The sequence below is a fragment of the Panulirus ornatus genome, chromosome 17 (assembly GCF_036320965.1).
Source record: "Panulirus ornatus isolate Po-2019 chromosome 17, ASM3632096v1, whole genome shotgun sequence".
In the NCBI taxonomy this organism is placed as follows: domain Eukaryota; kingdom Metazoa; phylum Arthropoda; class Malacostraca; order Decapoda; family Palinuridae; genus Panulirus; species Panulirus ornatus.
This window is the reverse complement of record NC_092240.1, coordinates 46,091,701-46,116,037: the sequence shown is the minus strand read 5'-3', so window position 1 is coordinate 46,116,037 and position 24,337 is coordinate 46,091,701. Positions and strand designations below refer to the sequence as shown.

Below are 24,337 nucleotides of genomic sequence, written 5' to 3'. Positions count from 1 at the left end.
CTAGCTATCATGTGTAATGCACCGAAAACACATCTCCCTATCCACATCCAGGCCCCACAGACCTCTCCATGGTTTACCCCCAATACTTCACATGCCCTGGTTCAATTCATTGACAGCATGTCGACCGCGGTATACCACGTTTTAATTCACTCTATTACTTGCATGCCTCTCACCCACCTGTATGTTCTGGCCCTTAGTGATCAAAATCTTTTTCACTCCATCCTTCTACCAACAATTTGATCTGCTTCTCCCTGTTCTCTCCACCTCTGACATCTATACCCTCTTTATCAATCTTTCCTCACTCATTCTCTCCATATGTCCAAACCATTAAAACACACCCTCTTCTGCTCTCTCAATCACGCTCTTTTTATTTCCACACACATCTCTTACCCTTTCATTACTAACTTGATCAAACCACTTCACACCATATATTGTCCACAAAAATTTCACTTCCAACACATCCATCCTCCTCTGTACAACCCTCTCTATTAGCCCAAGCCTTGCAACCATATACAATAATTGGAACTACTACTCCTTCAAGCATACCCATTTTTGCTCTCGAGATAACTTTCTCTCCTTCAAAACATTCTTTATCGCTCCCTGCAACTCACATCTGCTTCCATAGTTCCATTCACTGCTAATTCCACTCCAAGATATATAAAACACTTTACTTCCTCCAATTTTTCTCCATTCAAACTTACATCCCGGTCAACTTGTCCCTCAACCCTACAAAACATAATAACCTTGCTCTTATTCATATTTACTCTCAACTTTCTACTTTCAAACACTTTTCCAAACTCAGTCACCAACTTTTGCAGCTTCTCACTCGAATCAGCCACCAGGGATGTATTATCAGCGAACAAAAACTGACTCACTTTCCACGCCCTCTCATCCCCAAAAGACTGTATACTCACCCCTCTCTCCAAAACTCTTGCATTTACCTCCCTAACCACCCCATCCATAAACAAATTAAACAACCATGGAGACATCACACACCCTTGTCACAGATCAACATTCACCGGGAACCAGTCACCATCCTCTCTTCCTACTCCTACACATGCCTTAAATCCTTGGTAAAAACTTTTCACTGCTGCTAGCAACTTACTTCCCACACCATATACTCTTAATACCTTTAACAAACTATCTCTATCAACCATATCATATGCTTTCTCCAGATCCATAAATGCTACATACAAATCCATCTGTTCTTCTTAGTATTTCTCACATACATTCTTCAAAACAAATACCTGATCCACACATCCTCTACCACTCCTGAAACCACAATGCTCTTCCCCAATCTGCTGCTCTGTACATGCTTTCACCTTCTCAATCAATACCCTCTCATAATTTCCCAGGAATACTCAACAAACATATGCTTCTGTAGTTTGAACACTCACCTTTATCCCCTTTGCCTTTGTACAATGGCACTATGTATATATTCTGCCAATCCTCAGGCACTTCATGATCCATAAATAAATGAATATCCTTTCCAACCAATGAACAACACAGTCACTCCCTTTGTTAATAAATTCTACTGCAATACCATCCAAACCCACCACCTTGTCAAATTTCATCTTCCGCAAGGCTTTCACTTTTTCTTCTCTCTTCACTAAACAGATATCCCTGACCCCTCTTACTTCACAACGCCCCAACCAAAATGCCCTATATCTGCCACTCTACCATCAACAAACCTTCAAAATACTTACTCCACCTCCTTCTCACTTCATTACTATCTGTTATTACTTCCCCAATTGCCCTATTCACCGATGTTCCCATTCGTTCTCTTGTCTTATGCATGTTATTTACCTCCTTCCAAAACATGTTTTTTTCTTTTTTTTTTTTTTTTTGCTTTGTCGCTGTCTCCCGCGTTTGCGAGGTAGCGCAAGGAAACAGACGAAAGAAATGGCCAACCCACCCCCATACACATGTATATACATACGTCCACACACGCAAATATACATACCTACACAGCTTTCCATGGTTTACCCCAGGCACTTCACATGCCCCGATTCAATCCACTGACAGCACGTCAACCCCGGTATACCACATCGCTCCAATTCACTCTATTCCTTGCCCTCCTTTCACCCTCCTGCATGTTCAGGCCCCGATCACACAAAATCTTTTTCACTCCATCTTTCCACCTCCAATTTGGTCTCCCTCTTCTCCTCGTTCCCTCCACCTCCGACACATATATCCTCTTGGTCAATCTTTCCTCACTCATTCTCTCCATGTGCCCAAACCACTTCAAAACACCCTCTTCTGCTCTCTCAACCACACTCTTTTTATTTCCACACATCTCTCTTACCCTTACGTTACTTACTCGATCAAACCACCTCACACCACACATTGTCCTCAAACATCTCATTTCCAGCACATCCATCCTCCTGCGCACAACTCTATCCATAGCCCACGCCTCGCAACCATACAACATTGTTGGAACCACTATTCCTTCAAACATACCCATTTTTGCTTTCCGAGATAATGTTCTCGACTTCCACACATTCTTCAAGGCTCCCAGAATTTTCGCCCCCTCCCCCACCCTATGATCCACTTCCGCTTCCATGGTTCCATCCGCTGCCAGATCCACTCCCAGATATCTAAAACACTTCACTTCCTCCAGTTTTTCTCCATTCAAACTCACCTCCCAATTGACTTGACCCTCAACCCTACTGTACCTAATAACCTTGCTCTTATTCACATTTACTCTTAACTTTCTTCTTTCACACACTTTACCAAACTCAGTCACCAGCTTCTGCAGTTTCTCACATGAATCAGCCACCAGCGCTGTATCATCAGCGAACAACAACTGACTCACTTCCCAAGCTCTCTCATCCCCAACAGACTTCATACTTGCCCCTCTTTCCAAAACTCTTGCATTCACCTCCCTAACAACCCCATCCATAAACAAATTAAACAACCATGGAGACATCACACACCCCTGCCGCAAAAATACATTCCCTAATCTTTAATGATACTCTCTTACTCCAACTATCATTTGCCCTCTTAATCAAGATATGAACATATATATGTAATACTCTACTTCAGAATATAACAAAATTAAACTCACTTATTATCTGGCCTATTATCCCCTGGAACTGCTTTGTCAGGATAACTATGTGATCCATCAACACAGTAGGGATCTATCTTGATTTTCTTGTGCTTCTGTTTTTGATTCTTCAAAATCCATGGTGTGTAGAATATTGATGTCTGAGGAGGATATTCACTCATAAAATATTCATTGAATATCAGATAAACTACTCAAAGAAGATCCACTTCTGGACTTATACAATATGAAAAAATAAGCGATGGCTATACAAGATTGTTCCCTGTACCTCTAAAAATGAAAGCCATATAAAGCTTGACCTTTCTTACCTGTCAACCAAAAGCACGAAAACTGTCTGAGACATGTATCCATTCATACAATAATAGTGAATGCCCTAATTGTCAAACCAGCGACTCCATCAGGCTTCATAAATCAGCAGTCTTCAGTTGCCAACTTGAATGGTAATGATGCATCCTCAAGCCTATCTTCACTTTGTCATTTCACCAGTTTAGTTTTCAAATTTCCAAACAGCCCAATATCAATTGATATTCTGAGGTGGATAGGATGACAAAACAAACCATGGAGCCCGCCTCTAACTTCTTTCTTTTCTTTTTTTTAATGTTGAAGGCTCCAGTCATGGACAAAAGTCCTCATCAAGGCTGGGCCTAATTGAAATATAGAGAAGATTATGAAAGGGAAAAAGAAGAGAGAAGGGAAAGTATAATTTTGGAGATGTGAAAAACTTGTCTTGTAAAATGTGCCAAATCGGAGTTAATTGGAAAGACATGAGAAGGTCGAGTGTTCCAAAGCTTCAAGGTGTATGGAAAAAAAACACTTATCAAAATGGCCCACCCTTGAGTTGTCAACAGCCAAACAGTAATCATGTGATGCAGCAGCTTGCTGAGTGTTGGAGTCTTGCTAGTGGTGGGGCACACAAGCAGCCATCTCTCAGGAGCAAAAACCAAAGTAATACCTATAAAATAGGGAAAGTGAACCAACATTGTAGCATAGGGTAAGAGGATTATGTTTTGACTCAACTCTGTCAAGTATGGATACAGAGCTAAAACAACCCCAGATGTGAAAGCAATATTCCATACAAGGACAAATAAAATAGTTTGTATACATGGAGCAATTGTTCATAAGAAAAGAAATTTCAACATCTAAACATGACTCCCAGTTTCTTAGAGCCAGACTTGGCTATTTCTATTATGAAATGTTTCCAGGAAAGAGCGAATGTGACATTAATAACAAGTATGTTCACTATCCCTGGGGACAGGGGAGAATGAATACTTCCCACACATTCCTCATGTGTCGTAAAAGGCAACTAAAGGGGACGGGAGCGAAGGGCTGGAAACCCTCCCCTCCTTGTATCTTAACTTTCTAAAAGGGGAAACTGAAGAAGGAGTCATGCAGGGAGTGCTCATCCTCCTTGAAGGCTCAGATGGGGGTGCCTAAATGTTAGTGGATGTAACCAAGATGAGAAAAAACGAGAGATAGGTAGTATGTTTGAGGAAAGGAACCTGGATGTTTTGGTTCTGAGTGAAATGAAGCTCAAGGGTAAAGAGGAAGAGTGGTTTGGGAAAGTCTTGGGAGTAAAGTCAGGGGTTAGTAAGAGGACAAGAGCAAGGGAAGGAGTAGAACTACTCATGAAACAGGAGTGGTGGGAGTATGTGATAGAGTGTAAGAAAGTAAACTCTAGATTGATATGGGTAAAACTGAAAGTGGATAGAGAGAGATGGGTGATTACTGGTGCATATGCACCTGGGCATGAGAAGAAAGATCATGAGAGGCAAGTGGTTTGGGAGCAGCTGAGTGAGTGTTAGTAGTTTTGATGCACGAGACCGGGTTATAGTGATGGGTGATCTGAATGCAAAGGTGAGTAATGTGGCAGTTGGGGGAGAAATTGGTGTACATGGGGTGTTCAGTGTTGTAAATGGAAATGGTGAAGAGCTTGTAGATTTATGTGCTGAAAAAGGACTGGTGATTGGGAATACCTGGTTTAAAAAGAGAGATATACATAAGTATATGCATGTAAGTAGGAGAGATGGCCAGAGAGCATTATTGGATTACGTGTTAATTGATAGGCACATTAAAGAGAGACTTTTGGTTGTTAATATGCTGAGAGGTGCAACTGGAGGGATGTCAGATCATTATCTTGTGGAGGCGAAGGTGAAGATTTGTAGAGGTTTTCAGAAAAGAGGAGAGAATGTTGGGGTGAAAAGAGTGGTGAGAGTAAGTGAGCTTGGGAAGGAGAATTGTGTGAGGAAGTACCTGGAGAGACTGAGTACAAAATGGAAAAAGGTGAGAACAAAGGAGGTAAGGGGAGTGGGGGAGGGATGGGATGTATTTAGGGAAGCAGTGATGGCTTGCACAAAAGATGTTTGTGGCATGAGAAGCATGGGAGGTGGGCAGATTAGAAAGGGCAGTGAGTGGTGGGATGAAGAAGTAAGATTATTAATGAAAGAGAAGAGAGAGGCATTTGGACAATTTTTGCAGGGAAATAATGCAAATGAGTGGGAGATGTATAAAAGAAAGAGGCAGGAGGTTAATAGAAAGGTGCAAGAGGTGAAAAAGAGGGCAAATGAGAGTTGGGGTGAGAGAGTATCATTAAATTTTAGGGAGAATAAAAAGATGTTTTGGAAGGAGGTAAATAAAGTGCGTAAGACAAGGGAACAAATGGGAACTTCAGTGAAAAGGGCTAATGGGAAGGAGATAACAAGTAGTGGTGATGTGAGGAGATGGAGTGAGTATTTTGAAGGTTTGTTGAATGTGTTTGATGATAGAGTGGCAGATATGGGGTGTTTTGGTCGAGGTGGTGTGCAAAGTGAGAGGGTTAGGGAAAATGATTTGGTAAACAGAGAAGAGGTAGTAAAAGCTTTGCAGAAGATGAAAGCTGGCAAGGCAGCGGGTTTGGATGGTACTGCAGTGGAATTTATTAAAAAAGGGGGTGACTGTATTGTTGACTGGTTGGTAAGGTTACTTAATGTATGTATGACTCATGGTGAGGCGCCTGAGGATTGGCGGAATGCTTGCATAGTGCCATTGTACAAAGGCAAAGGGGATAAAAGTGAGTGCTCAAATTATTGAGGTATAAGTTTATTGAGTATTCCTGGGAAATTATATGGGAGGGTATTGATTGAGAGGGTGAAGGCATGCACACAGCATTAGATTCGGGGAAGAGCAGTGTGGTTTCAGAAGTGGTAGAGGATGTGTGGATCAGGTGTTTGCTTTGAAGAATGTATGTGAGAAATACTTAGAAAAGCAAATGGATTTGTATGTAGCATTTATGGATCTGGAGAAGGCATATACTCTGTGGAAGATACTCTGTGGAAGGTATTAAGAATATATGGTGTGGGAGGAAAGTTGTTAGAAGCAGTGAAAAGTTTTTATCAAGGATGTAAGGCATGTGTATGTGTAGGAAGAGAGGAAAGTGATTGGTTCTCAGTGAATGTAGGTTTGCGGCAGGGGTGTGTGATGTCTCCATGGTTGTTTAATTTGTTTATGGAGGGGGTTGTTAGGGAGGTGAATGCAAGAGTTTTGGAAAGAGGGGCAAGTATGCAGTCTGTTGTGGATAAGAGAGCTTGGGAAATGAGTCAGTTGTTGTTCACTGATGATACAGCGCTGGTGGCTGATTCATGTGTGAAACTGCAGAAGCTGTTGACGGAGTTTGGTAAAGTGCGTGAAAGAAGAAAGCCAAGAGTAAATGTGAATAAGAGCAAGGTTTTTAGGTACAGTAGGGTTGAGGGTCAAGTCAATTGGGAGGTAAGTTTCAATGGTAAGTTTGAATTGAGAATAACTGGAGGAAGTGAAGTGTTTTAGATATCTGGGAGTGGATTTGGCAGCGGATGGAACCATGGAAGTGTAAGTGAATCATAGGGTGAGGGAGGGGGCGAAAGTTCTGGGAGCGTTGAAGAATGTGTGGAAGTGGAGAACATTATCTCGTAAAGCAAAAATGGGTATGTTTGAAGGAATAGTGGTTCCAACAATGTTATATGGTTGCGAGGCGTAGACTTTGGATAGTTTTGCGGAGGAGGGTGGATGTGCTGGAAATGAGATGTTTCAGGACAATATGTGGTGCGAGGTGGTTTGATCAAGTAAGTAATAATAGGGTAAGAGAGATGTGTGGAAATAAAAAGAGCGTGGTTGAGAGAGCAGAAGAGGGTGTTTTGAAATGGTTTGGTCACATGGAGAGAATGAGTGAGGAAAGATTGACCAAGAGGACATATGTGTCAGAGGTGGAGGGAATGAGGAGAAGTGGGAGACCAAATTGGAGGTGGAAAGATGGAGTGAAAAAGATTTTGAGTGATTGGGGCCTGAACATGCAGGAGGGTGAAAGGTACGCAAGGAACAGAGTGAATTGGAACGATGTGGTATACCTGGGTCGACGTGCTGTCAATGGATTGAACCAGGGCATGTGAAACGTATGGGGTAAACCATGGAAATTTCTGTGGGGCCTGGATGTGGAGAGGGAGCTGTGGTTTCGGTGCATTATTACATGACAGCTAGAGGCTGAGTGTGAACGAATGTGGCCTTTGTTGTCTTTTCCTAGCACTACCTCACACACATGAGGGGGAGGAGGTTGTTATTTCATTGTGGCAAGGTGGCGATGGGAAGGAATAAAGGCTGACAGTATGAATTATGTACATGTGTATATATGTATATGTCTCTGTGTGTATATATATGTATACGTTGAGATGTATAGGTATGTATATTTGCGTGTGTGGACGTATATGTATATACATGTGTATGTGGGTGGGTTGGGCCATTCTTTCATCAGTTTCCTTGCGCTACCTCGCAAATGCGGGAGACAGCGACAAGCAAAATAATAAATAAATAAATATTTACTGAGTCAAGAGATGGAATTACATAACTGTCAAAGGAGTGATGAGAGATGTGAGGAGTTTTTGATTGAGAGATGGGTAGGAACTGGGTCCTGGAGGCATTTATTAACTTAACTAGATATCATCTATCGCACTGAGATATTCTGTCCAAGTCTGAGTTTACTGAGGAAGCTGTGTCAAAATGAGATGCAGATCGAGGGAGAGAGAAGGAGCAGAATTGAAGGATATAGATGAATGCAGTGCTGAGTCATCAGCATATGAGCACATCTGGTTATTTGTGGAAGACAAGAAATTATATATAAAAAGGAGAAAAAGTGTAGGGGACAGGAGAGAACCTTGAGATACACTGTTGTTGATGGGTAAATGGGGGGAGGCTGATCTATCAACAACCACAGAGATAGGTCATCGAGAAAGGAAGCTAGATATGAGGGAGCAAAGCGAGGGAGGGAAGCCAAAAGAGGGGAGCTTCGAAATGAAACACCAGTGCCACACCCAGTCAAAAGCTTTGGTTATGTCAAAGGCAATTACCCATCTTCCCCAAATCTCTCAGGGATGACAAACAGTCATTATTAAGTTAGGAAAGAATATCAACAGTGGATCTCACCTTATGGGGGCCATACTAGTGATCAGAGAGAAAACTGAGATTCAATGTGTCTATGGATATGGGAAGTGAGGAGGGATTCAAAGATCTTGAAAATGGATGTTAAAGCAATAGGACAACATTTAGAGGGGTCAGAATGGTCACCCTTCTTAGGGGTGGAATGTATCAATGCATACTTCCTAGAAGAAGGAAAAGTTTTAGCTTTTAAACACTCTTTCAGTACATGGGGATGGATGCCATCAGAACCAAAAGCCTTACTTGTGTCCAAAGACAGAAGTAATTTTCGGTCAGTTTGAAGAGACTACAGGGAGAGGCATAGGATTAGTAATAGGAAAATCAGGGTGAAGGAATGTTAGCTTCATCTAAAGTGGAGTTAGGGAAGAAATAGGAACCAAAGAGATTTACTTTGTTTATGGGAAAGACAGCTATAGTACCTTCAGAATGGGAAAGTGAAGGAAAGGTAGACCAACAGAAGTTGTTATAGATACACTTAGCTAGAGACTAAAAAGACATATCAATGGATGATGAGGAGAGGTTATTGTGCTTCCTCTGAATAAAGGAACACTTTGCCTCATGGATAACATACTTGCAATGATTACAAGCAGTGATAAAAGCTGAATGGGAATCAAATGAAGGAGAGATTTTTCAAGCCTGATAAACCTGATCCCTTGCCTTAATGGCCTCAAAAAAGGTTCAATTGAACCAAGGATTGAAAAAAGTAATTGTCTTGGAGAAAGAGGGGATAAAAGTTTCCATTCCTGCAATAAAAACCTCTGCTAAGCATTTGGCAGAGACAGAAGCATTACTTTATGAGAGGCACTAATTTACTGGGGGAAAGTCAGAAAAGATGATATGCAAGTCATTCCAATCAGCTTTTCCAGGTGCCAGTATTTACACTCTGGGAGGGAAGTGCCATTAGAATAGGTACATTCCCTCGATTTACCCTATCTTTCTCTTCCTTTATCCTCAATAAACTTTTTCCCCATTGTATTCCATTTTCTACCTCATTCATACAGACTCCTCCTTCAATACCACATCAAGAGGTAGTGCTTGACATAGGAAAATTGTCAGAAATAAAGCCAACTGCCAAAAATCTCATTTCCTAAAGTGTTCACTGATTTCAGACCTATTGTTTTAATGCAAAATATTATGAAATGTCTTGAAGACATAAGAAACTATTTGTGTAACCGCACAGATAATTTCAGAGATCCACTGCAGTTTGGTACTGTAAAAATGAAGTTTGCAAGATGTAAGTCTGACTTTTATGAACGAGATTAGCAAACATTTAGAGACATAACTCACAAGCAAGAATCTTATACATTGATTTTAGCTCTGCCTTTAATACATTCCACCCACATATTTTGTTAAATAAATCATTAGGGATGGATGTAAACATTAACTTACTAAAATGGATCTTCAGCTTTTTGACACAGATATTTACCTATACTGGTGAACCCCAGGAATGCCTTATGTCCCCAACTTTGTTCAGTTTGTACAATGAGGACTATAGAAGTGTTTTTAGTAACTGCACTATTTCAAAATATGCCAATGATAAAGTAATCATAGGAAAAACTATAACTGATAATTGTTATGATTATATTGCACTGGTTAGATGCATTGTTGAGTGGTGTAAAATTATCTGCACTTGAATGTAAAGAAAACTAAAGAGATGATAATAGATTTTTGGACAAAAAACTACATGCACCAGACTTAATTGCAACTGAAGATGAAAATATACAAAGAGTGAGTCAGTACAAGTATCTAGGCTTTATCTTTTCAAATAGTGGATGGTTACCAACTGAAATTGAAAAACATACATTGTTCTGATATTTTGTTGTCTTGAATTACATATAAAAGTTGTACTGTATCTGTATCTTGATCATTTGTTTTTCCATGAATATCTTACATCAAAATACTGATGTGGTGTATAAGAAATGTAATCAAAGATTGCACTTTGTACATATCTTAAATAGTCTATATATAGACAATGCAATAATCAATTAATCTTTTTATAGGTCAACTAAAGAGTCGATTTTGTTTTTCAATTACTGCCTGGTATGGCAAGCTAAAGAGTAAAGATAAAAATAAACTTGAGAAAATTGTTAAGAGAGCTAGGTAATTGGGTGGAAACACTAAAACATAAGATATGCTGTATTAGGAATGTGCAATGAAGCAGCTGAAGATCATGAAGATGCAACCCGTCCTCTACACTATGTATTCTACCTATACAGCACATCGATAGATTCAGGAAATCATTTGTACCAAAAAGCATTCTACTGTTTACACACTTAGAGATGCTGTAACTCCTCTGTTATATAGCTTCTAAGTGAAATAGATGATTCTTCATGTAATATTTTAGGTGGTACTTTTATGTGATATTTGATCTTTTCTATTTCATAATTCTTATACTTTTCAAACCTTGAACTGAACTTCTAGCCATATAGAATTTCATTCTGTATCATGTATACAATTTGACAATACAGACATCTTATCTTACTACATCACTTACCCCTTTCTAAATACAAATCCCATGCACCCACACATCCTCGAAGATCCTAGTGACTCACTCAAGAAAGCAAACTTTCCAACAGTCAAAATTACCGACTCTAGAGTTCAGGAGTTTTGGCACAAAACCATCCCACACACACACACACACACACACACACACACACACACACACACACACACACACACACACACACACTGACATAGGACTGGAACATCAAACACACACACACACATGCATGAGACAGAAACAGACCTGTACGACAAACATATACCAAAAGACACACACACAAAGCCAATCCAGAAAAACAATAAATGGAGGAAAGTGCAAGCACAGTGATTGCTCTGGGTTATAATCAATTCCCTCATCCACTCTTCATTCCCTGTCTGTGTAGTGAATAAAACACCTGATAAAAATTATGTAAGAGCTTATGTTCATGCTGAAGTTGCTGAGAACCTAGGAATGGGAAAGAAGTTGTGAGAGGCAGGGAAGGATCACAAGAAGAGTAGGACAACAAGAAAGAGTAAGAAGGGAAAGAAAAAAAAAAAAATGATGACGTGTGAGAGCGAGAAGTCTGTAAAGGAAAGGACAGGGTGCAGGGTTAGGCAGGGAGGAGGAGGTAACAGGGTGTCAAAGGAAAGGACATAACAGGAAGGAACTGAGAAACTGAAAGAGTAAATAAGTAAGTCAGGAGGGAGAAAGCAAAGGCAATCATCAACAAAAGGAGGAAGATTAAATGTGAATCAAAGCAGGTTTGGCAGTGAAAATAGACAGGTCATTTAGACTGGGTGTGATTAAATCAGCAAGTGGAACAATATAAGCTAAGTGAGCTATAAGGCAAGTGATGGCTAAGATATTGGGCACGATGCAAAATGTGTGGATAGGAATGCTTGAGGGTATATCAATCACATCAATGCTGTATGGATGTGAGGCCCTACACAAAAATGTACAGAACAGGGTGAATGCATTTGAAAAAAAGTTTGGTGTAAGAAGAGGTGATCAAACAAGAAATGACAGATAAAGGAGAAGAGTGGTACTATGAGGAGTATGCATGAGAGCTGAAGAAGGTGTGCTGAAATGATTAGGATATATGGAGAAGATGAGAGAGGAAAGGATGACCAAGAGGGTATACATATCAGATATAGGGAGAATATTGGAAAGGGGGAAACCAAGGATGAGGCACAAAGAAGGGGTGAAAGATGTTTTGAAGGTTCAGGGACTGAACATGCTATGCTGGAGGGTGTGATGTGTGCAAAGGATAGAGCAAATTGAAACAAGGTAGTACAGAGGGGATGAAATGCAGTCAATGGGCCAAAACAGGGCATATGAAGCCATCAAGGGAAACCATGGAAAGGTCTGTTGGGCCCGGCTGTGGATAGAAAGGGGGGGATGTCTGGTTACAAAGCATTGTATATGACCTCTAGAGAGTGGATATGAGTGAATGCAACAATTTCTTCATCTGTCTCTGACAATAAGGTTGGAAAGGAAAACCATCTTGCGAGTTAGGAAGTTATGTGCATGTGTGTGTGTTGCTGGATATTGAATATGAAAATACAGCAGAAAACTTTTAAAAGATGTGGTCTGGCACTGACTGGTAACAGAGCCCACCTTTTACTCTAAAAACATACAGTGCATTCATTTATACTGAATCTACTTAAACTAATCTTTTCTAAGAATGCAACCCCTGGGACACAAAGGTGACCAGTGTTAAAATTATTAATCAAAGGGAATATGCTATTCTGATACCTCTTTGAGCAAACTGTATCTCATACTCAGAGGGATTAGTCCAGAGGCTAGAAATAAACTAATTGGATGAGTCACAGTGTTTATGTAAACAATATTAATGAAGATGAAAAAGTTCTCTAAACCAGTTACTATGTCTTCAGACAAAAATATACTTCAATAATCTTTATCATCAGATAAACAAGTTACAGAATATCTCTGATATTTCACTTACTTCTCTTATGCGGATGTTGTCATGAACAAGACCAGAAGTGAAAGCTCGAACACCATCAGCAGGAAATGTGACATCTGGACGGATAAGACAACCTAGGAGGTTTAGGGCCATGTTCTGAGTGCGCCAGTGCCTGTAAATAAAGTGCATGGAGTGAACCCTTCACCACATGATAGTAACCTAAATATTTCTAATATCATATACCCATCCCTTGTTTTAAGCAGGATCACTATATGCAATTCCACTAATCTGCAAGGGACCTACTTCTATTAGTCCCTCTTTTTATGTGGTCAAAATTCACTACTATATGGATGTTTGCAGTAGAAGCTGCACAAATCTTCAGTGGGAGATAGCTGGTAAAGTAAATGTGGGTCCTGGGTGGAGCATGCCAAGTTCCTGCCAGTGTGTCAGTCTCACAGTTACCACTGTTGTGTGTAGATTTGTGTTACTTGTGCAATTTGGATGTACAGTAAACCCTCGATTAAATAAACCCTGAAATAACGGATGAAACGGACAAAGAATAGTGAAGTTCATTAACATAAGAATTGAAAAAAATCAAAAGCCACACCATGTGCATTTCATATCACACTTGTTTTTGGTAGAGTGGGGTAGATTTGCTTTGTTTTGGTCTCAGTCTGCCCCAAACTATCATGCAGTCAGGTTGTTTACAGGGTGTTTCTGTTATTTCAGAAGTGACTTACCTATCAAATAATTTTGCAATCCTCAATTCAAAATGGCATCAAGTGATTGAAAGAGATGCTATGAGAGCAGGTAGCCTGTTCTCACTTTACTATAAAGAAGTATTCATTCCCAGGAGAGAGGTGGCATTTCTTCTTTTTCAGTGTGACTCTTGCCTCCAGCTACCCACTGAGTTATTCACGCTGCCAATGTGCCCATTGCCCAACTACTGTACCACGCACTAAACCCTACACCTCTTCACAAGATTTTGGTAACTAAATGTGACATTTGTTACAACAAAAACAAAAACTAAAAACAAAAAAGAGAATGAAATTAAAATTCAACAAGGCATAAGGAAAATATACACACAAATCACTGCTCAGCAACAATACACTTCCTTTACATGTGAGCAGAACAAAAACAACAAAACAAGTTAGTGTTCCCTCTTCACAGGAGCCACCACAATCAATCTTGTGAGTGTGTGGGGCAGCAAAGCTGCTGCTGATGGGTACTCCTCTTGACCCAAAGGTGTAGCAGGGATCGACGAAATCCAGGGCGTAGGTGATGTCAGTTTCCCAAAGACGGGTAGCCAGTGCTGTCCTGCTCACTGAGTATTGTATATGCAGCTTCATCCCCACTATCAAGCTTGCCCTGTCCCACACCTTCAAAGTGATGTCCTATATGCAGATGGGGTGCCTATGGGCAGCTGGGGCTGCATAGCGGTATCACCTGTATGGCAGTCCTACACACAAGCCTGGCTCTCTCCTATGGCCCACTCCCTGTTTCGCTGAGTTCTCCATCACCGTTTTTTATCAGATAATGTTGCTGGGGCACCAGAACAACTCGCAACTGTCTTCCTGCTGCAAGCTGTGTGGGTGACTTATCCCACTCTCTCAGGGGGATGTTGAGATATTGGAGCATATCCTGAGTCGCTTTGCTGTTGGGCAGGCTATCTCCAACACCCTTGTTGCCCCTCAACATCCATTTGGCTGCCTGTGCTGCTGCAGCTTCAGCACATCCACTGGAGTGGGGGAAGTGGGCTGAGGAGATGCGAGCCATGATTCCCCATTATTTCAGATGGCTTCCATCTCCTTATTGTCTACATTGGTTCCCCCATCCAAGGTGATTTCCTTGGGTGCATCCTATCTCCTGAAGAAAGTGAGCAGCCTTGCAATAACTTGGGAAGGTTTGAATCCTACTCACTGCACCATGTAAGAGGTGCAATGAAAGCAGGTAGTCCATTCTCACTTTATCATAAAAAAATATCCTTTCATAGGAGAGGGGTGGCATCACCTCTATCTCCATCTAACTCCTGCCTCCAACTGCCCAGCGAGCATTCCCACATGTTTGGTGCCTACCACCCAACACTCATACCACACACTAAACCCTACAGTGATTAAGGAGTTACAAGAAAGCATCTGAACTTAAATGTGGCACAGAAATAGGTTACATTTGATTTAACAAAATTTTAGCATTAACGGACACCCCTTCCTCCTGTTTGTTCGTTAAATCGAGGGTTTACTGAACCTGCTATTGTAATTTTCCTGCAACCTGCAGTGTTTTTGTTTGTTAATATGACATCCAATCATCCAGCAACATCTACTATAACAGAACCAGCAGTAAAATGAATGAAAACCTCTCTGACCTTAGAAACAAAGCTAGAAATCTTACGATGCACTGATGCTGGTGAGGAAGCATCAGTACTTGGGCATGCTTAAAACCTGGCTGTCTACAATCCACAACATTCTACTCCACTGTCTGCCATGGTAATTACAATTATCAAATGTTGGAAATCCACTTATGAAGAACATGGAGAAAATGAAATTTTCATACATAGAGCATGAAACCAAGAAGAAAAGCAGCTTTTGTAACCTAAGCTTTGGACTAAATCCTGATTGGTGATTCACTTTTAGCAGAAATAATGTCCCAAACTTATTTAGAGACACTTCTGTTCATCATTGTGTTAATTCCTAAAGTACTAATATGATAAAAATCTGGTTAAAACACATTTGTGACATCATATCTAACACTGTTACATACATTTAATTTTTCTTTGTGTGTACTGATTTGCTATATGCTATTTCTCTTTGTGCAAGGTTTTTGATGAACATAACCGCCACATAAGGCAAGGGACAGGTGTACAGTAAATACTAATCTTTGTATGTTCTATCTAAGAGCAGACAAATACTTTTTAACTATCTGAAATGACAAAGTAGGGTGTTCATATTACAACATTAAGAAGAGTAATCAGTTATAAAATCCTATGATCACTTTAGAGGGGCTCCTGCAGCTTTGAGGTAGCACTCAATGTGGGACCAGGGAGAAGCGAACACCTTTGGGGTAAGAAGGTCCTTAGTAACACTGTATTCCTTTCCATCCATTGACAATGATACAACATGAACAACTGTTGACTTCTCGTTTGCAGTGTTACGACTTGCAAGCCGAGTTCTGGATCACCCATGTTAGAAACACTTTTATTTTGTTGAGAGAAGACAGTAAAGCCTCATTCTAACAAAATAAGTAAGGTAATGGGGGGTCCAATCAAAGCCAAGGTCCACTACAAACTGAATGTTTCCAAGCACTATTAATAAATGAAATAGTAACAAGTACAATAAAAATCTACTTTATTCCTTCAATGATAACTGCTGTTACAGACACTCTGCCAAGGATGGGTGTTCAGGGTGTAGCAAAATCATTCAAATAAGAAGGAAACAGCTGTAAGGTCACATGAACTCACCTGAACCACCTCCAGGTCAGCACTGGGGCATGTATGAGATACAAATTACTCTCACCATGTTCAAAATGCTCAGTTATTTTCAGCTTTTCAGCAATACTTAGGTATTACTGAATGATAGATAAAAAATAATATACTATATTATTATTTTATCATTATACTTAATAGCTGTTTCCCACGTCAGAGAGGTAGCGCCAGGAAACAGACAAAGAATGGCCCATCCACTCATAATACACATATATATACATATCCGCCCATACATGCACACACACATACATATTAACATATATATACACAAACATACACAAACATATGGTTTTTTTAATTTGTTTATGGATGGGGTTGTTAGGGAGGTGAATGCAAGAGTTTTGGAAAGAGGGGCAAGTATGAAGTCTGTTGGGGATGAGAGAGCTTGGGAAGTGAGTCAGTTGTTGTTCGCTGATGATACAGCGCTGGTGGCTGATTCATGTGAGAAACTGCAGAAGCTGGTGACTGAGTTTGGTAAAGTGTGTGAAAGAAGAAAGTTAAGAGTAAATGTGAATAAGAGCAAGGTTATTAGGTACAGTAGGGTTGAGGGTCAAGTCAATTGGGAGGTGAGTTTGAATGGAGAAAGGCTGGAGGAAGTGAAGTGTTTTAGATATCTGGGAGTGGATCTGGCAGCGGATGGTACCATGGAAGCGGAAGTGGATCATAGGGTGGGGGAGGGGGCGAAAATTCTGGGAGCCTTGAAGAGTGTGTGGAAGTCGAGAACATTATCTCGGAAAGCAAAAATGGGTATGTTTGAAGGAATAGTGGTTCCAACAATGTTGTATGGTTGCGAGGCGTGGGCTATGGATGGAGTTGTGCGCAGGAGGATGGATGTGCTGGAAATGAGATGTTTGAGGACAATGTGTGGTGTGAGGTGGTTTGATCGAGTAAGTAACGTAAGGGTAAGAGAGATGTGTGGAAATAAAAAGAGCGTGGTTGAGAGAGCAGAAGAGGGTGTTTTGAAATGGTTCGGGCACATGGAGAGAATGAGTGAGGAAAGATTGACCAAGAGAATATATGTGTCGGAGGTGGAGGGAACGAGGAGAAGAGGGAGACCAAATTGGAGGTGGAAAGATGGAGTGAAAAAGATTTTGTGTGATCGGGGCCTGAACATGCAGAAGGGTGAAAGGAGGGCAAGGAATAGAGTGAATTGGAGCAATGTGGTATACCGGGGTTGACGTGCTGTCAGTGGATTGAATCAAGGCATGTGAAGCGTCTGGGGTAAACCATGGAAAGCTGTGTAGGTATGTATATTTGCGGGTGTGGACGTATGTATATACATGTGTATGGGGGTGGGTTGGGCCTTTTCTTTCGTCTGTTTCCTTGCGCTACATCGCAAACGCAGGAGACAACGACAAAGCAAAAAAAAACAAAAAAAAACAAACATATGCATATATACACATGTACATATTCATACTTACTTGCCCTCTTCCATTCCCAGTGCCACCATGCTCCACATGAAGCAGGATCGCTACTCCTTGCTTTAGCAAGATAGCATCAGGAAAACAGACAAAAAGGCCACATTCATTCACACTCACAGCCTCTATCTGTCATGTGTAATCCGCCAAAACCACAGCTCCCTATCCACATCCAGGTGGTCCCACAGACTTTTCCATGGTTTACCCTAGATGTTTCACATGCCCAGGTTCAGGGGTGCTTATGCACCTGGTCATGAGAAGAAGGATCATGAGAGGCATGTGTTATGGGAGCAGCCGAGTGAGTGTGTCAGCAGCTTTGATGCACGAGATCGGGTTTTAGTGATGGGTGACTGAAATGTGAAGGTGAGTAGTGTGGCAATTGAGGGTAAATTGGTGCATACATATGTATGAACCAGGGCATGTGAAGCATCTGGGGTAAACCATGGAAAGTTCTGTGGGGCCTAGATGTGGAAAGGGAGCAGTGGTTTCAGTGCATTATACATGACAGCTAGAGACTGAGTGTGAATGAATGTGGCCTTTGTTGTCTTTTCCTAGCGCTACCTCATGCACATGCGGGGGGAGGGTGTTTGTTATTTCATGAGTGGCGGGGTGGCGATGGGACTCAATAAAGGCAGACAGTATATATTATGTACATGTGTATATATGTATATGTCTGTGTGTGTATATATATGTATACGTTGAGATGTACAGGTATGTATATTTGTGTGTGTGGATGTGTATGTATATACATATGTATGTGGGTGGGTTGGGCCATTCTTTCATCAGTTTCCTTGCGCTACCTCGCTAATGCGGGAGACAGCGACAAAGCAAATGAATAATACATATGTATATACATGTGTATGTGGGTGGGTTGGCCCATTCTTTCATCTGTTTCCTTGCGCTACCTCACTAACGTGGGAGACAGCAACTAAGTATAAAAAATATAACATGAATAAATATATGAATTTTAATGGAAGTATGGATCATCGTGAGGTGCCTGAGCAAGGTGGAATGCATGAATAGTGCCATTGTTAAAGGCAAGGGGGAATAAAGGTGAGTGTTCAAATTACAGATATATAAGTTTGTTCAGTGTAAGTGTTCAGTTGTATGGAAAGGTAGAGATTGAGAGTGTGATGAGGTATGGAGAATAAGACTGGGGAGAAAAAGTGTGATTTCAGAAGTGGTAAAGGACGTGTCGATTAGGTGTTTTGAATATTTTTGTAAGAAATACTTAAGAGACATGGATGGATTTGTATGCGGCATTTATGAATCTGGAGAAAGCATATGATAGGGGTGATAGAGATGCTTTGTGGAAGGTCTTAAGAATATTCAGTATGTGCAGAAAGCTGCCAGAAGCAGTGATAAGTGTTTGTCAAGGGTGTAATGCATGTGTAAAAGTAGAAAGAAAGAAAAGCGAATAGTTCCAAGTGGAAGCTAGTCTACAGCAGGGGTGTGTGATGTCATCATAGTGCTTTAACTGATTCATGGATGGAATGGTGAGAGAGCTTAGTGTGACAGTCTTGGAGAAAGGGGCAAATATGAAGTCTGTAGAAGATTGGGCCTGGGAAGTGTGTCAGTTGTTAATTGCTGATGATACAGCACTGGTGGAAGATTCAGGCATGAAACTGCAAAATTTGTTGACCGAGTGTGGGAGACTGTGTGTAAAGAGGAAGCTGAGGGCAATTGCGAATCAATGCAAGGTTATTAAGTTTGACACAGTTGAGGGTTGGGTTAGTTAGGGTGTGAGTTTTATAGGAGAAAAACTGGAGGAAGCGAAGCATTTTAGATATCTGAGTGGTGAAGAGTGGGGTGGCAGCAAATGTAACCATGGAAGTGGAAGTAAGTCATTGGGTGGGTAAATGGATAAAGGTTCAGGGAGCACTGAAGAATGTGTGGAAAGAAAAATCATTACCTAGAGGACAAAAATGGGTATATATGAAGGTATAGTAGTCCCAACACTATAATAGGGATGCGAGGCAACGGCATAAGATACGACTGTATGGAGGAGGGTGGGTGTGTTGGAAACAAAAAGTTTGAAGACAGTATGTGGTGTAATGTGGTTTGATTGACCAAGTAATGAATGGGTAGGAGAGCTGCGTGGAAAAAATAGTGTTGAAAAGGGTATGATGAAATGGTTTAGACATATGAAGAGAATGAGAGAGGAAAAGTTGACAATGAGGATATATGTGTCACAGATGGAGGGAAAAAGGAAAATGGGGAGACCCAACTGGAGATGGGATGATGGAATGAAGAAGATATCAAGCGACTGGGGCCTGGACATGTAGGAGGGTGAAAGGCATGTATGGGATACAGTGAATTGGAGTGATGTGGTATACATGGGTTGACATGCTGTAAATGAACTGAACCAGGGTATGTGAAACATCTAAGCTAATCCATGGAAAGTTGTGGTGCATAACTGTGGATGGGGAGGTGTGGTGGCCATTTTTCATCTATCCCCATCACTAACTCACTAACCTGGGAAACAGCAATCAAGTAAGAGACCAGGTAATAGTGATGGGTGATTTAAATGTGAAGGTGAGTACTGTGACAGCTGAGAGTATAATTAGGAGGCATGGGGTATTCAGTATTATGAATGGAAATGGTGTAAAACTTATGAGCTGTGTGCTGAAAAAGAACTGGTGATCAGGAATACCTGGTTTTAAAAGAAGGACATACACAAGCATACATACGTATGTGAGTAAGAGAGATGGTCAGCAATCATTTCTAGATTACACATTAATCTAAAGGCATGTATAGGAGAGTTTTGGATTTATATGTGCTGAGGTTTTCATGAAAGAGGAAACAGTGTCAGTGAGAAGTAAGTGAGCTTGGGAAAGGGACTTGTGAGAAGATATACCAAGAGATATTGGGTATAAAATGGCAAAAGGTAAGAGTACATGAAGCAAGGGGAGTGGGTGAGGAATGGAAGGTATATTGCAGAGCAGTGCTGACATGCGTAGAGATACATGTGGCATGCAAAAAGCGGGCAGATTAGAAAGGGCAGTGAATGGTGTGACAAAGTACAATCCAAATGAAAGAAAAAATATTGGCATCTGCATGGTTCTTACGAAGAGGGAGTGCAAATGACTGGGGAAGGTATGCAAGAATGCATTACAAGGTCAAAAGGAAGGTGCTGAGGATGAAAAAGAGGGCAAACAAGAGTTGGGGTGAGCGAGTATCAATAAACTTTAGGGAGAATGAGATGTTTTGGAGGGAAGTAAATAATGCGTAAAAACAAGAGAGCAATTGGGAACATCGGTGAAGGGGACAAGGAGAAAAATGACAACAGGTAGTGAGGGAGTCAGGAGGAGATGGAGTAAGTATTGCGAAGGACTGTTAAATGTGTTTGATGACAGAGTGGCAGACACAAAGTGTTTAGGGTAGGGCAGTATATGAAGTGAGAGTTATGGAGAATGGCTTGGTGAAGAAAGAAGTGGTGATGAAAGCCTTATGTACGATGAAATGTGGCAAGTTGGCTGGAGTGAATCATACTGCAGCTGAACATATTATGAAAGTGGATAAGTGTGATGTTGACTGGTTGGTAAGGATTATCAATGTTTGTATGGATCATTGTGCAGTGCCTCAGGATTGGTGAAATCCATATATAGTGTCACTATAAAAAGGTAAGAAGAATAATGGTGAGTCTTCAAATTACAGAGGTATAAGTTTGTTGAGTTTACTAGTTAAGTAGTATGGGAAAGTACTGATCAAGGGGGTGAAAGCATGTACAGAGCATCAGATTGTGGAGCAGCATTTTGTGTTTCAGAAGTGCTAAAGGATCTGTGGATCAGATGTTTGCTTTACGGAATGTGAAAAAAATACGTAAGAGAAACAGATGGATCCGTATGAGGCATTCTATGGATGTGAAGAAAGCACATGATAGGGGTGAAAGAGATACTTTGTGGAAGGTCTCACAAATATTTGGCATGGAAGTATAGCTGCTAGAAGCAGTGAGAAGTTTTTATCAAGGGCGTACAGCTTATGTACAAGTAGGAAGAGAGAAGAGTGAATGGTTACAAGTGAAGGTTGGTCTGCAAAAGGTATGTGTGACATCATCATAAATCTGCTTATAGATGGGGTAGTGAGGGAGGTAAATGTAAGAGTCTTAGTGAGAGGGAAAAGTATGCAGTCTGTGGAGAATGAGAGGGCATGGGAAGAGTCAGTTGTTGTTTGCTGATGATACAGCACTGATGGTGGATTTGAGTGAAAAACTGAAGTTGGTGACAGAGTTTGAAAAAGTAAGAGAAAGCAGAAAGCTGTCAATGAGTGTAAATAACACCATGTTTATTAAGTTTAGCCAGGTTGAGGGACAGGTCAGTAGGGGTGTGAGTATGAGTGGAGAAGAGGTGAATGCAATGAAGTGTTTTAGATATCCAAGAATGGCATGGCAGCAAATGGAAGCATGAAAGCAGAAGTGATTCATAGGGTGGGGAAGGGGTGAAGGTCATAGGAGCACTGAAGAATGTGCGGCAAGAGAGAACGTTATCTGGCGAGGCAAAAATGGGTATGTTTGAAAAATAATAGTCCCAACAATATTATATGGATGCCAGGCATGGGTTATAGATAAACCTGAGGAGAGGTGGGTGGATGTGTTGACAATTAAATGTTTGAGGACATATTGTGCTTTGATCAAATACGTATGAAAGGGTAAGAGAGAGGTGCGGTAACAAAAAGAGTGTGGTTGCGAGAGTAAAAGTGGGTGTGCTGAAATGGTTGGACATACGGAGAGAATGAGTAAGGAAAGGCTGACAAAGAGGATATATGTGTCAGAAGTAGAGGGAACAAGGAAAACAGAAACACCCAATTTGGAGATGGAAGGATGGGGTGAAAAAGATTCGGAGTGACTGGAGTTTGAACATGCAGGAGGGTGATAGGCGCGCCCATGATAAATGAAGTGGAACGATGTGGTATACTGGGGTCAACATGTTGTCAATGGACTGAATGAGAACACATGAAGTGTCCAGGGTAAACCATAGAAAGTTCTGTGGGACCTAGTTGTGGACAGGGAGCTGTGGTTTCCAAGCATTACAAATGACATCTAGAGAATCAATGTGAGATAATGTGGTGTAATTACTCACATGATTCCCCTTGCCTACTCTAAAAGCAAGGCAAGAGAACTAGATGAAGGTGATGAAAGTGAGAATTTTTTCAAAACTGCATGTTTTACTTAGTCAATTCAAACAACTTACAATGTTCCTGAACCAATTAGCTTCACGATCTTGCTGACAAGACTCTTATATAATTCATGATTAGAAGTCCCCCTTTTGGCTAGCTGATCACAGGCTGAGTTTACGGCTGCTGCACTAACAACACTATCTTTCACTTTAGGGATACCTGATTGTAAGAGAGCCTCTGCTGCTTTCACAACACAAGTTGGTATCTGGAAAAGAATAAAAAACATAAATCATCTTATCTGACCTAGTTGATCCAACATTAACTCATCTCAGTAAGCACTCTCTTCAAGTGCCTTAAGACAGACACTATATAAACTGCAATCTCTCTCTCTCTCTCTCTCTCTCTAAATAGATGATATTCATACTGAGTTGATCCAACATCAACTCATCACAGTAAGCCCAAGCTTCAAGTGCCATTATGACAGACAATAAATAAACTTCAAAAATCTCCTTCACTCTCTCTTCCAATCCATGATATTTTTAAAAAATTCAAATATTGCAGATTCTAACTGGAAAAGTAATGAGGAGTTGAAGCAATGTTGTAAATATGACTGATGAGGAAATGCACTGGAAAACTGTTGGAGGTGTGACTACAAAGTGCTGATGTACTGATCGAACTGTTGGATCAGCTGTTGCATTGCAGTTAAGAAACTGTTGAAAAACAATGGTGAAGTGCTGAAGATTAAAAATGTGGGTACCTCTAGCCTTCAATATGGAGTAAACATTAAGAAAGGGAATAACAATCTAATAAAAGATATCAAGAAGCAAGAAGTGGACAAGGCAGAAAATCTGAAACTTTTCCATAAAGTCATCATGAAGAAACTGTAGTTAAAGAGCAGCTATACAGGCTTAGGAATTCAGAGGGAAGAATTGTAGGATGAGTGAGGAACTGAACAAAAAGTCTCTAAGTCTCTTCATAGTGGAAGACTCTAGAGCCACATCACCAATAAGGTGGAGATGAGAAGAGGTTTTAGAGAATACCGAGATATCTAGAAAAAACATTAACACTAAAATGTCTTGATCAAACAAGGATCAGTCCCAGTGAAATTTCACCATATTTACTGGTGCTGTGAACAGATACATTAGACAAACCATTCAAAATACTGTTTAAGATGTCAGTGGAGACAGACTATGTGCCAAGGGTGTGCACAAAGGCAAATATCATACCTATCTATGAGAGAGAAGACTGAAAAAAGGCACTGAGCTACCGACCAGTTTCATTGGTGAGAGTGGTCTGTAAGGTTCTGTAAAACATAATCAAAAAGCAAATGGGTGACATCCTACATAGAAGTTACTGAAGTGAAACACAGTACAGTTTAAGTGAAAGAAGGTCACAGGTGACAAATCCCATAGATGTCTAT

At 40.8% G+C, this 24,337-nt stretch overlaps 1 protein-coding gene across 1 annotated transcript in view; it reads right to left on the bottom strand.

Moving 5' to 3' along the window:
• LOC139754434 (proteasome activator complex subunit 4-like) overlaps positions 1 to 24,337 on the bottom strand; it is a 576,322-nt gene that overhangs the window by 174,214 nt on the left and 377,771 nt on the right. The window contains exons 23-25 of the mRNA XM_071671710.1: positions 22,992 to 23,182; positions 12,949 to 13,078; positions 3,068 to 3,207 (exon numbers count right to left, since the gene is read on the bottom strand). Of these exons, the coding sequence (XP_071527811.1) occupies positions 3,068 to 3,207; positions 12,949 to 13,078; positions 22,992 to 23,182 (461 nt within the window). The remainder of the gene's footprint in view (positions 1 to 3,067; positions 3,208 to 12,948; positions 13,079 to 22,991; positions 23,183 to 24,337) is intronic.